This window comes from Phoenix dactylifera, unplaced genomic scaffold, assembly GCF_009389715.1.
Source record: "Phoenix dactylifera cultivar Barhee BC4 unplaced genomic scaffold, palm_55x_up_171113_PBpolish2nd_filt_p 001392F, whole genome shotgun sequence".
Lineage (NCBI taxonomy): Eukaryota > Viridiplantae > Streptophyta > Magnoliopsida > Arecales > Arecaceae > Phoenix > Phoenix dactylifera.
The window spans coordinates 11,406-25,000 of record NW_024068714.1 but is presented as its reverse complement, the minus strand read 5'-3'; the positions used below and the strand labels follow the sequence as shown (position 1 = coordinate 25,000).

General features: G+C 37.3%; 2 protein-coding genes and 1 long non-coding RNA gene across 13 annotated transcripts; 2 read left to right on the top strand and 1 right to left on the bottom strand.

The window, feature by feature from the left end:
- The first annotated feature begins 1,070 nt into the window (after positions 1-1,070).
- LOC113462192 (plant UBX domain-containing protein 1-like) lies at positions 1,071-10,682 on the top strand. 11 transcript variants are annotated; one of them, XR_005509866.1, is made up of 10 exons: positions 1,071-1,294; positions 1,444-1,516; positions 2,041-2,143; positions 2,405-2,473; positions 2,737-3,245; positions 3,460-3,632; positions 6,697-6,801; positions 8,139-8,356; positions 10,112-10,177; positions 10,264-10,682. XR_005509866.1 is itself a non-coding variant. In XM_039122195.1 (8 exons), the coding sequence occupies exons 1-7, from the start codon at positions 1,274-1,276 to the stop codon at positions 8,342-8,344; spliced, it is 708 nt and encodes a 235-aa protein (XP_038978123.1). In that variant the 5' UTR covers positions 1,077-1,273; the 3' UTR covers positions 8,345-8,356; positions 10,112-10,180. The 11 variants fall into 11 exon arrangements, 2 of the variants coding, with proteins under 2 accessions (XP_038978124.1, XP_038978123.1); XR_005509859.1 differs by lacking the exon at positions 3,460-3,632 and adding an exon at positions 5,148-5,277 and having other exon boundaries at positions 1,077-1,294; positions 2,737-2,810; XR_005509864.1 differs by having other exon boundaries at positions 1,072-1,294; positions 2,737-3,632.
- A 427-nt stretch (positions 10,683-11,109) lies between these two features.
- On the top strand, positions 11,110-11,501 carry LOC120108558. Its single transcript, XR_005509857.1, has 2 exons — positions 11,110-11,192; positions 11,268-11,501. It is a non-coding gene; the product is annotated as an uncharacterized LOC120108558 (long non-coding RNA).
- A 947-nt stretch (positions 11,502-12,448) lies between these two features.
- LOC120108560 (putative NAC domain-containing protein 94) lies at positions 12,449-13,177 on the bottom strand. Its single transcript, XM_039122198.1, has 3 exons — positions 13,033-13,177; positions 12,594-12,900; positions 12,449-12,482 (listed from the first exon to the last, which is right to left on the bottom strand). Exons 1-3 carry the CDS (start codon positions 13,175-13,177, stop codon positions 12,449-12,451), a joined length of 486 nt encoding a protein of 161 aa, XP_038978126.1.
- Between the last annotated feature and the right edge of the window lie 418 nt (positions 13,178-13,595).

Sequence of the window (13,595 nt, the reverse complement as noted above, 5' to 3'; positions counted from 1 at the left end):
TCCTTCTTTATTGTTGTCCAAGTAGGTCGCTTGGCTCCATACACCCCCGAAGGAAGATAGACTTAAAGTTAGCAATCTATTTGGCAATCCTTATTGTGATCGGACTATGAGCCATTATAAGGTTTGAGAGTCTAATGATCATAGAGAATAATATACCTCTCTCTCTCTCTCTCTCTCTCTCTCTCACACACACACACACACACACACACACCCCCCTTCCCTACCCTTCAGTATAGGGCTCTAGTTTGAAAGTGGCTTACGCACATCAAGTTTCTCGTGTAATTAATTCATCATTGATCTCGAAGATGTCATCATACCTCTGAGGACACCTTGGAGCTTTAAGCTATAGTCGAGCCACCTTTATCGTTCCTCTCCATTGCTTCCCCATTTCCAACCTTGGAATTGAGCCTTTTAGGATCAAATTTGGTAAATAACAACATCTTAGGCCTTGTTGAATCTTAGTTACCAAGCTTAATGAGGTTATATTAGAGTTATATTTTTTAAGACAACGAAAAAAGGAAAAAAATTGAGAAAATGGTTTTGAGCTCATCATTTGGGCCTATTTTCATGCCAATTTGGTACCAAATGGATGGCATTGCTCGGTGCTTGTTAGCTGGACTAGCAGTAGTTATCCAAGCCCTAGTTCTTCCTCTTTCTTCCAACATCTCTTCTCTTTTCTTTTCTCTTCTCCAAAATCCATTCTTTCCTTTTTCTTCCTCACTATGGAAAAATGTTAAGCACTATTGGCACCCATCAACACATCTTCATCAGAAGCGTATGAAGACCGGATTGTTGAGTCGATGGCATCAATATTCAGTAACATGGCGGCCATGGGCATGTGATGGTCATAAAGATGGCTTTAAGCATTGACCAAAACAAGGGTGTTCATGCAAAACAAGAGAGATTTGAAGGATGCATGTATACAAATAATGGTTTTCAAAAAAATAAAATATGTAACAAATCATATTTACAAAATATATATATATATATTTAAGTGTTAAAAATGGGAATAGAATTTTAATTTGGTTTAGATCCGGGTTTGGATCTATCATCCCTATAACTTGAGTATGGATGCCGACCTCAGCCTGGCCCGTGACCCGTAACTTTGTTGGAAAGCATCCCTGAAACTATGAGGGCTCCCCTGGTTTTTATCATTACTTTAAGTCTCGTGCCGTCGCGGATTATGCCAAGAAACCATTCTACTTCTTTTAAACCAGGGAACCCCCGGACCTTCGATCCCCTTTAACCGAGAAGAATCTCCTGAGATCGATCCATGGAGGCAGAGCAAGCCAAGGTCTTCTCTCCCCTTCTTCATCTCTCTCGAATCAATCGTTCTTTCTTGAACCTTGAGATCGATCTATTTGTTTTCTAGATTCTACTTCGACGTTTTTCTGAGTTTGGCTTTGAAATCACGCGTTCTTCACTTGTATTTATGAGTTATAGGGTAGAGAAACGAGCTACGGTTGTGCTGCTGCTAAAATCTAGAAGAATCGACAGATTGATGGGAATCTTTAGGGTATTTTTGCTTACTTTCTGGATAGACATTATTTGATTTTAACTTAGTTTCTGGCTGAGATATTCATGTTAGAAGGAAGGTGGGCTGAGCAATCAAATTGAGCCCATAGTCTGCTGCTGCTGCTAGTTTATGATAACAAATAACCCCTGCATAGAGAACTTGATGATATCTTGGTGGATGCAAGCAAGGATCTCTGTTCATTTTCTTGGTGGCATGTTTGGCCCCGTCCAGTTTTTCTTGCCCAGTCAATAAAATCATTTTTTTTACTTCCATATACATTTGAGCCTCCACGTGACTCAGAAGTTTTAAACCGTGTGTTGCTCTTAGGAGTGTTAATTTGATAATTCTCAAATGCAAACAGGGCATCTTATGTCACTTTTAACTTTCATTGGTAAACCTCTGTCAGATTTGCATTTATATTTTGAATGTTTATTGTGATGTCTGTGCATTGGTGTAATTACTCATGGTTCCTTGATTCTTTGAGAATATCTAATGATTGTAACTTCCTATTGGATTGCTTTCAGGCCAAACTTTTGGCTGTGGCAGAAGAACTTGGTCATGAGATACGCATATTCACAAACTCAGCAAATTCTGCAGCATCGAAAGAAATATCTGCTTCTTCAAGTGGTATCTACCTTTTTTAGTATCATATTCAAACCTTGTATAGTGTTTGTTCCAGTTTTTCCCCAGATAGAGTCATATCTGATTTGAAAGAATCAAAACTATCTTGTGCATTTTGGAGCCGGTGAATTGTTTTTGCATCATGTCTGTGGGAATATGTTTTCAACTGTTTTTCATTTTATTATAAGGGATATCATATTATTAACAATTTTAAGAATTGCACCTTTACATTGTGTGCATGATATTAACTGTTGATTGTCTGTGCAGAGGAACCGGACCATTTCTATGATCTTACTCCTGAAGATTATTATCGAATCATGTCAGACAGAATACGAGGTAATGTTGACACTGAAAGGTTACTTTGGCTGTAATTTGGCGCTAGATTTCTACTCTAAGCAGTAGTTTTGAAGTTTTCATAATCTACTGAATTTGGCTTGTCTTTATGGATTAGAACATGATGCTACAATCCATAAATTTTTCTTAGGACTCTTTAGCACTATCTCTGTACTGCTTGCATATTGGAAATCAATTTTGTTTTTGCTCATTTAGTTCTACCATCTTCAATATATGGTGTTCATGGTAAAAAAAACTTTGAACAGCCCAATCCCAAATTCTAAAGACCCGTAAAATGCGGGAAGCAGAGGCAGCAGCCCGCAGGGCAAGGATCACTAAGGTACTTGTCCATACAAGGACTTGTAAAAGATGAGTATCCCAATTATGTTTCTTCTTTCTTTCTTTGTCAATTAACACTAGCTTATACTGCCTAACTTTTGTCATATTTTCCTGAAATTTATATTGCTTCTCCAGCTCATTTCTGCATGTGCCTTTTGTTTCCCAGGATTTTGTATCTTTTAAAACATAAATACACCCTTATTAATAAAAAGGGCTAGCTTTATAAATGGCATCCTCGTCAACATAATCATGCACTGGAAATCGAGACTTTGTATTCAAGATGATTTCGGATGTTTAGCCCTTGAATAATGAGTCTTGTTAAGAAAAGTGGTGGTGGACTGAAGTATTCGATATGGAATATCAAGTTTATATAACAACTTTAATTGCTCGGTATGAGGATGAAAATGAACAAAGGGACCTTTGGAGCCAATGCCAGGTGAATATTTTTAGTGAAGTTGCTCAATCCTACTTATTGGAGAAGTGAAACAGATGACTGATTTAATAGAACATAACAACAAAAGGAGAATGAATTTTAAGAATACGATCACAGAACAGTTGTGAACTCTGAGGAAGATTCATTTGAATCAAAAGTCTTGAATATGTCTTATATTTATGAAGCTACTTATTTTCTATCTTCATACTCATTGTAGATTGTCAGAAACATAATTTGAGATGGAGAACAATTAAAGAGGAAGTGTTTTGAATGGAAGATCAATGTCTTTAGCATCAATAGATACCGCAACAATCACCCCCACTCTACAGGCCTTCGGGACTTCTGAATGATTTTGAAGCATGGAGCAAAGCTATCTAAATCAATTACTAGGTTTGCATACAGCCTTCGTATGCCTCATGTGAACTTGAAATTTGTTGCAATTCATATAAAAATGCATCAGAATCGAGTTTTGCTATTTCTAGATGGCAGTAACAAACAACTCTCTGTAGATTAATTTTATGAGATGGGGATTATTGAAATAAGTGACATCACTAGGGCTAATATGTTTGTTCCACTTGATAATGATGGAGGCGTATAAATTGTGCTTTTTAGAAATTTTTTTACAAGAAAAGTTTTCCACTATTTGTACGTGTATCTTTTCTATATATCCTCTCAAAAATGCTTATTTGCATGTTTGTTGCTTGAAAACTCGAAATTCCATTTATATCACAAAATGATGAAAAACATGCAAATCTGCACTTCTAGTTAACTTGTGTGCAGTTCTACTTAACTTCGATGCAATGATGGTTCGAAACTTAATGGTAAGTGGCTATTTGACTATTTTACCCTTCAATAATTAGAGAGTTTTTCCCCCACTTATGAAGTCTATATAGGCTATAAGAAAATATGATGCCGCCTTTGGCCCCCGCTTTACTTGCAGACTCCACTGTGACATTTTCAACATTAGCAGCCTTCAATTGACACTTGCAACATTGGGGGCCTCCTTTGTGTGATTGAGCTTGATTTTGACTTGGCTGGCTACTCCGACTCCCTTTCTCCCTCAGTTCGGGCCCTCTCTTTTGTTGAGCCCCTCAACCAACAACTGCCTTGCCGACCTTGCACCCCCAACCATTCCCTACCGGTCTCGCCCATGTCTCCATCATTATCCTCTCTCACGATGCCTCCTCCAATGAGATCCCCATCCTTGCCCTTTGCCTCTGCCCTCAAGGAACTCTATAACAACTTCCTCTTCGACCTGAGCTCACCATGCTCGACAGCGCTCCTTGCTCTAGTGGTCGGAGCTCCAATTGAACAACCTCACTAGCAAGATCTTAGGTCTAGGACCCTTCCGAAATCTCTACTTCTTCAGTGCTAGTGATGAGAACCTCTCTGATGGGCTCTTGGTTGAAAAATTGCCAGCATAAATGGTGAAGATCTTGCTAGAGCAATCATTTGGAGGGCAATGTCTTGGTGGTGGTGGTGGTGGTGGTGCTCCAGGAGATGGATCTTAGCCACAAGGCACTGTGGGGTCAGTGATGAGGTCTGCATTTGAGCACACCTGTTGATGGAGCAGCTAAGCCTAGCCTACAATTGATTCGAGTTGGTTCAACATCTAGGGGATAGCAGTCTGGAAAGCTAGCTCTTCGTGCTGGACTGACCACAACCAGTTTGGTTAAATAGTTTTTTCCCCACTTATCTAGTGATGTGGATTGTATAGAAGTCATTTTGCACCAACAATTATGTTTTAGACCATGTTAATTAACTAAATAGATCATATGCTAATAGCAAGGCAGATTTGCAAATTTGGATCATTTGGCATATTTCCTTCTAGATGGTGGACTTGGTTTGCCAATGTGTAATTTATGATTTTTCAAATTAATTTTCTTTCTATTTATGTTTGTGTAGGCTGTAATTAGGGTTCGCTTCCCTGATAATTACATTCTTGAGGCAAAGTTTCAACCATCGGAGAAAATTGAAAGCTTGATGCATCTTCTCATGAAAGTTGTTGCTCGACCAGACCTCCCATTCTATTTATGTAAGCACTATCTGATTTAGTTACATAGATAAACAAATGTAAAACAATTTGTCATTGTATGAGGACATATTCAATGTTAGTATATTTTTTTTCCTCATTCGTGAATAATCACTAAAATTTTCTTTATGATATTTTAATACTCTTTCATATTGAAGTGAAATTCATTTGTATTTATAAAATTTTAGGTTATTAGCCTTGAAATAGATACTGAACTTTGCAAGTATATCATGTAATAAGATTTTTTCATATTTGTCCACTGAAAAAAATAAAGGAACTAAAACCCTTAATTTGAAACGAAGCCTGGATGGTGGGCCATATGGCTGTTTTTTTGCCTCTTTCTCAAAAATTAATGCCGAGTTATTCTTTATAATATACTGAATCCTCCTCATGAACTTTTGTTACTTTTGATTATTAGTTGATGACTTACTAAAGATTGTTGAGCAATATCAATACGAGCATCAATGTGAAGTTAGTCTAGTAGGTTTACCTGAATCTTTTTCATTTTCCTTTTAAACATGCAGACTCATTCACTTGCTTTTTGTAAGATACATTTTCTAGTTCCTCTGAAACATTTTTAGTCATTCACCTAAAATGTAAATTCTCAGGTTCTATGTTCTTGTCTTTGACAACTATTACGAAGAGCTAGATACATGAATAACTAATATAAAGAAAAATCTTTTTCTTTTTATCAACTTTCATACCCACTACCACCAACTTCTTAATGTAGCTGCTTATCCTCCTTCCATTTATCATGTTAAATAAAGAACTAATTGTCTTATGTACATTTTTTAGCATATCATCTTAGATCTTTGTTTTCACAAAAAAATATTTTTTCCCCTCCACAATTAGCTATACTTTCTTTATAATCCTTTTCCATCTTCTCCTTTTCTGTACTCTTTACCTGCTCATTGTTCAAATCAATTTGGTTGACAGCCACCAAAATTTTAGAAAGGCTGTTGATTTATAACTGTTAGTTGGCCGGGCTCAGAGGAGGTTATCCCTAATGCATGAATAGCTTGAACCGGCCAAGACAAGCCCATTACCATACTGGTATGTTGAACCAATCCCCATACCAAGCGCACTGATTCTGTACCAAGCTAGTACTGGTATAAGGTCTGGTACCAAGATTGCTAGCCTTGTTAACAACTTTATCAAAACTTGAAGATAGATAGTGATGTACTTTTAAATGATTGTCTCTGAGTTGTCATGCTATATTTGTGGTTCAACTATGATTTAAATTATGCATTTTATGTTTGAAAAATTATTGATTGTAATGGATGTCTGCATGAATAACTTGGAATCAGAGAAATCCGATCATTTTTATCTTCTAGTTGGGTTATGCTTACATGTTCACATAGATAATTAAATGACTATTCATGTCTATGCATGCATAAAATCACTGTATTTGTCTCTCTGCAGATACCACTCCTCCAAAGGAGCGAATCAAAGACACTTCAAAGGATTTCTATTCAGCCGGCTTTGCTCCTGGAGCTATAGTTTACTTTTCTTATGACCTGCCAAAAGGTTTACTCTTTTTACTTAAATGGTGAATCAATTATCAACAGTCCATTATGTTTTAGTGCAACCAATTTTGTCAAACTTTGTTGCATAAGTGGTTTACTATTTACATATATGAGACTAGGCTTTGGGTGTAGCAGGTGTAGCTGGGTGGCCTCAGACTGGTCTGTGAGCACCTGAACCCCTGCCACAGTTCGGGAAGCTGCTTAGCTTATAGCCTTGCACTATGATGTACTTGTGATAATGTGTAGTGTATTATTCAAGGAACTTTGGTCATATTAGAATAGTATGTGGTTTGTGTGTGCAAATAAGCTCCTTTTCTTCATATGTTATATTCAATGTCTTGTTTTATAGTCAAAAAATATAGGTTCAAGTTAGTCAAATCTTCTATAAGTATATCCTTGTAAAGAATAAACTCGCTCTCTCTCTTTCAATAATCGGAAACTCTTATTGTTTCAAGCATTTAACTCTAGTAGCTATTTGCATTACCTACCTCTATGTTTGTCACTTTATTCCGAAATTCCAAGATAAAAGGGCGGCCTAGTGCACAAGGCTCTTGCCATTGTGGGGTCTGGAGAGGGTCAAATTTATGCAGCCTTACCTCTGCATATAGAGAGGCTATTTCTGTGTTTCAAACTCGGGACTTCCAGGTTACAATGGAGCAACCTTACCATTACACTAGGGCTTACCCTTATTCCCGAATTCCTAAGATAGCATCAAAATCTGATAATCATGCAAATTTTGTAGGTGATTTTAATTACCCATATGATCACACTTACCCATGTAATATATGCGTAGTTTCTTTGTCTTAGGCTTAACATTTAACTATAGAAAGTCCAAACCAGATGATGATAGCATTCGTTAATTCCTTAAAATCTGATAATCGTACAAATTTGTAGGTGATTGTAATTACCAGTTTGATCACACTTACCCATGTAAGATATATTTAGCTTCTTTGTCCGAAATAGGCTATTTAACATTTAACTATAAAAAGTCCAAACTAGATGATGTTTTGGGTTGTTGACTTGGCACCATGCTTCTTGTTCTACTAGCTTATCTGATTATAATTATAAAAAGCTTCATGTTGTTGCTGTTACTCTTAATTTTATTACCTCCAACTAAGATAAAAAGATCAATAAATTTGACCTATTATTACACTTCGTAGAGCATTTCTTTTAACTAGATATTCACATTTTTAAGTAATACCAGTTTTAATGGTAATTATGAAGTTAAGACAGGATCTTGCTGCCTTTTTATAATTTATTTCATATAGTACTTCCCATGAATCTTATGCATAGTCATCAAATGTTCATCAAATAATTTGCCATGTGTTGTTATGGCAGATAAAGAGTCTGATAGTGCAGTTGCAAAGACAGGGCCTTACCTTCGTGATGATATCTTGTCTTTGAATGGATTGGATTTTACTTCTGAAAAGGCGGATCCTGTCACTTCTGAACCAGAACCTCCAGCAGTGGGGACGTCCCCTGCTGTACCTGATCCTAAGCCACCTGAGAAGAAGCCGGCTAAACCAAAGTGGCTTAAATTGTGAAAGATTGAAAGGGTAAGTATCTGATCTCACCTTTTTCATTCATTATTTTAATGAAATGAGATTTGCCGTATTGGAGGGGAACCTATGGATTCGTTTCTCTCAGGAAAAAAAGATGCTGGTTGCTAAAGTCCATTAAGAGCATACTTTAAATTTTATTAAAGATGAAGACTTCATGAAAATGTGATTATTTTGTAGCAATTCATCCAAAGACGATGCACAAGACTGCTTCAATTATATGGAATTCAATTTGTGATCTACTGGATAGTGGCATCTCCACTGCTTGGTCTAGTTTGATTAGACGGAGACAATATTGAGCCTGGTGGCATGGATCTTAAATTACATTATTTAGGAATGATATTGGGGTTGGGCCTTAGAGCAATGTTAAGGTTGCTCCAATCTAATCTGGGTTTATGGGTTCGAAAAATGGAAACAGCCTCTTTGCACACCCATACCCTGCAATATTAGGAGTCTTGTGCGCTAGGGTGCCTTTTTTTTTTTTTAAGAAATGCGATGAATAAAAAGATGCATAGAGAAGAAAAGGAATCTGCCAATGTCTTAAATAGAAAAGGAAAAAACATATAATAGTCATATAATAGCAATAACATTAAGAGTGTCAATGAGGGAACAAGTTTCAGTAATTGTGGTGAGATTGCACTGGTGATATTATTTGTGGTGTTTCCAGGCAAGGGTTGGATTTCAGCCCTTGTTTTTTTCCACACATACTTCAGATCTACTACATTAAATGTTGTTGTGTATTGGGTTATGCCCACATTCAAGTAAAATATGTTTGACTGATCAATTAATAAAATTTAATAATATTCTGCTTCTTTTTTTCCCCTTTGCTAATTCTAGGGGGTATTCACCAATGGACTATTGGGTGTTTTGGAGCCTTATCTTGTCAGGGTAGTTTGATGGGATCCACCCATAAATTGAAATCATATCCCCTGTAGAGTTCCATATCAATCATCTAGGGATGCTTCCTGGCCCTTGTGATTAAGGATATCATTGAGACAACATTCTAGACTTCTAGAGAATGAAGTGGTGTAGAACTAATTTGTTGCTATGGTGAAGTATAATGAAGTCCTGATGAGGAGTGCAATAGTGATAAACTGACGGGTGTCTAGATTCCTGAAAGTGAGAAGAAAGGAGTGAGAAGTCGTGAAGATGTGCTGGAATTTGTATGAATGGTGTACCATTAATAAATAGGATAAAGCTTATTGTTTTTTTAAGTTATGGGTGACAATGAGATTGGAAATGTGTGGTCAAAATAGTTGGGAGCTAAGCATTTATACAAGCCTGTTTAGTGGAGATGTGGATGTTGGATGAGAGTGAACCTTTAAAGAAAACAAGGTCAGAAACTATTACATTGTAGGAAAGCAGGACTTTAATGCTATAATTAAAGCACTATGGATGCAAAGATTTTTATGGAGACTTTCCTTTTTTTCCATGGGGGCTGGGGCTGGGGGCGGGCACTCGGGTTGTTGCAGAGTGAGTAGATGGAAGTTTGTGAAAAAGATTTACAGTACTAGTTTCCATGGTGCTACACTGTAAGCAAGCTCACAAAGAATTTTTCATGGGATGTGCTTCACTCCAACATTATATCTTTGTTTTGTTTAATGTTGTATGGATGGAATGTGTAATTTAATTAGGTGTGTCAATGAGCTATATTGTAAACAATCCTTAGTTGAAATTTTCACATTGTGCGTGCTTCCCAATGATGTCATTGTAACCATTTCTTTGCTACTTTTTGGGGGTGTGTTTGTGCAGTGAGGTGATCCTGGATGTGACGAGGAATTGATTTAACTGTGACTGATGTAGAGTTGGTTCCAAAAGGTATGGTTAGTTAAACTTTGCATTCCTTGCATGAAGAAAATCATATGACACAGAAAATAATATAATGATTTTGTCTTGTTCTATAGGTAACAAAGAATTGGTACTTCAGGGCAATGTATATTAAGAGATGACAAAAATCAAGGTATATTACGAGTTTCCATCTAAATTCACCGTCATGGGTGGTGCTGCACTTAAACAAGTTCAGGAGGAACTTTCGCAGGGTGCTTGCTTCAGAATAATGTTACAACACGACTCATTTAATGTTGTATGGATGAACTGTAATTTTACGAGAAGATGTCTTAGGACTTAATCTGTTCCTAGTGGAAAATGCTTCTCCTTGTCATTTTGTTCCTATGCCGATATTATGCAAGCTAGATTCTCAAGGATACTGAATCTTTTAACATGTTTCACTAGTTATTGTGCTAAAAAATGTTCAAATGTTGAAAATAAAGCAAAAATATTTGAAATCCTGTCAGAGAATGAGAATAAGTGTGGATTATGTGCACATATTGGATCTCAGCATTTGAAAAGGATGATTTTTAAGGATTTTCATTGTTTATGCTATCTCCTTGTACCGTTGTTTTTTTTTTTTTCCTTTTCTTGATTTGTTTTTAAACCTTACATTCGGCTGTTTTTTCATGGCCCCTTGTTTGATATGAACTCTCCTTAAAAGCAAGCTGAATGCACTCATTGAAGACCAATCTCTTTATTGTCTCGTTGTTCGCAATTCTTTTACCTTGTTATAGGCAGTTCATAACTTGAATCTATTGAACATTTTCTGCAGTTTGATGTTTAGTTACCTTTAAATGATTCCTGATGGTTAGTCACCCAGCAAGCTTGTCGGGTCTATGTGATGCTGGCGTGTTGCGATTGAACTAATCTTTGTTTTACATCAATTCTACTACGTTGCATCAATCTGCCCCTGCACGCTGGGCAGGAGGAACTTCTTGCATGGCAGATGCATTACTCAAATTAGAATGGCAGATGCATGCAACATGAAACATTAATGTTGCAGGTGGGCATTCACATTCATACTTGATTTACTTTGACTGACAGAAATGAACTATTCAAATTAAACTAAAATGGACAGGGACAAAATCATTTCCAATTGGTCTCAGCTTCATTTCTTGAATACTTATGAGCTTGCAAAGATGTGATTCGGCCTGAGCTGAGCCAACATGCCTCGTATTCTGTTTTTGGGGGCTAGCTTGAATATTCTCAGCATGGCCAACTATCCACAACGTGCTCTAGTTTTAGGTCCAGGTGCACTAGCATCCTTGATTGCACTAGTAACTGGATTGGATATAAAATATGGTTTGTGTTATGTTAGTAGCCAATGCAATGCTTAATATTGGTTGTGAAGTGCATAATTTGTTTATTTCTTGCCATGTAAAACTTGGAAAAAATAATTACAAACTCAACGTAAATAGGCAATATTTTCAACTACAAAATAATCATAAATATATTTCATGATATAAAAAATCATAACCTATGTAGAACAAGGTGGAGAAAAGCTCATCATGTCATGTTGCTCAACACCAACGCCTTCATCGGGTGCATCAGCGAATTGTTGGAGAATCTCATCAGCTAGTGGTGATTCAAAAATCTTTTCTAGCTCATCAAGAGTCGGCAATTGCAGAATATCAGAGTTTGTATCAGGCGCATCAGCGAATTGTTGGAGGATCTTATCAGCTGGTAGTGATTTAAAATTCTCTTGTAGCTCATCAGGAAATGGATACTGTAGTAAGCTATTATGTGACTTACAGGAACAAAACTCCACCTCTTGGTCCAATCCTTCAATGATCTGCTGGATTGGTAATACAAAAGGTTGATACCATATTTCTTGCACCTCCAGCTCTCTGTTTTTCATTGTAGAAACTTCTGTACCACATAATTTTTTGCGAGCACTCGGTCTCAGATAAATCTTTTTTAGCTCATCAGAAGTCGGCAATTGCAAAACATTAGAGTTTTTATCGAGCGCATCAGCGAATTGTTGGAGGATCTTATCGGCTGGTGGTGATTCAAAATTCTTTTGTAGCTCATCAAGAGATGGATATTGTAGTGAGCTATCATGCGACTTACAAGAACAGAACTCCACCTCTTGGTCCAATCCTTCAGTGATCTGCAGGAGGGTATGGCCAGCTGGCTGAGAAATCATGCTATCCTCGATTGGTACTACAAAAGGTTGATACCATATTTCTTGCACCTCCAGCTCTCTGCTTTCCATTGTAGGAACTTCTGTAGCACACAATTCTTTGCGAGCACTCGGCCTCAGATAAATTTTGCAAACAACCCAGTCATCCAGCTGCCATAAGAGGATGAGAGGCACAGAGTTAATATAATAATGAAAGATATTTCATTAGCAACTCAACTATTAACAAGAGATGTGTGATATTTATGGAATCATGGCAAATACCTTATTCGGTCCATCGTCATAGCTGCACCACCACATCTTCTAAGGTTCTGGATGGAGTACTCTTCCATCAACCAGATGCTCTTTTCCTCCTTGCCCAAGGGGGTGCGTTCCATATAGCTGAAGTTTTGTTTGGAGCCAATGACCTGGCCCTCGCTGTTGAGCACCGGCTTCACCGATTGGGTAGATTTCCATCGACCTTGGCCTGCAACCCGAGATGCCCTTGTGCTGGCTTCTGCGTTAGGATGCTTTCGAGTGGTCCAGGTGAAGAAGAACCACTCCGAGTTTCCATTTGCCATGGCCATTTGAGCTGAAGAAAGGAACCCAAGAAAAAGGATGACGAGTTAGGAACCTTAATTACAACAAATATAGATAGAGAATAAGAAAAAGAAGAGATTATGGTGTTGATATATATATATTATATATATATATAATTGTTTACCAGTAAGGTTGTTGGGGTGGTTTCCATAGACATCGGCTTCTTTGATTATGTCACATGGAAGTGGCTGATGGAGGAGCTTCTCCTTGAGGAAGAAATCCAAGAGCTCCGCATCCGTTGGCTGGAAAATAAATCCAGGTGGCACCATCGTGTATTCTGGCTGTGGTATCAGAATATCAAATAAGAAGGAGTCAGCAAAGGAGACACAGCAAAATCGGAAAAAAGTTGTTACAGCACAATTTCATCTGCCAGGTATGTCGTGTTTGCAAATTAATCCAGATAACTACTGGGACAAGATTCAGTAATTGTATTTGTGGATTTTTCATATCCAATGGCTGGCATACGATAAGAGGATTCTTATAATATGTTATTTTCCGTATCGTTATAGGATTTATTAAAGATTTTATAGGCACGCCCTATCCATATGTCAGAGTTATGTTTTGCATTGTCTGATCAAGAAGTTTGAGAATTCACCGTCTGTTAATTATGTTTATTGATTTTTCTTGTATGTTGACCGGTATCAGATAAGAGCAAAGGAGACAGACAAAAAGTCTAATAGGAGAAGA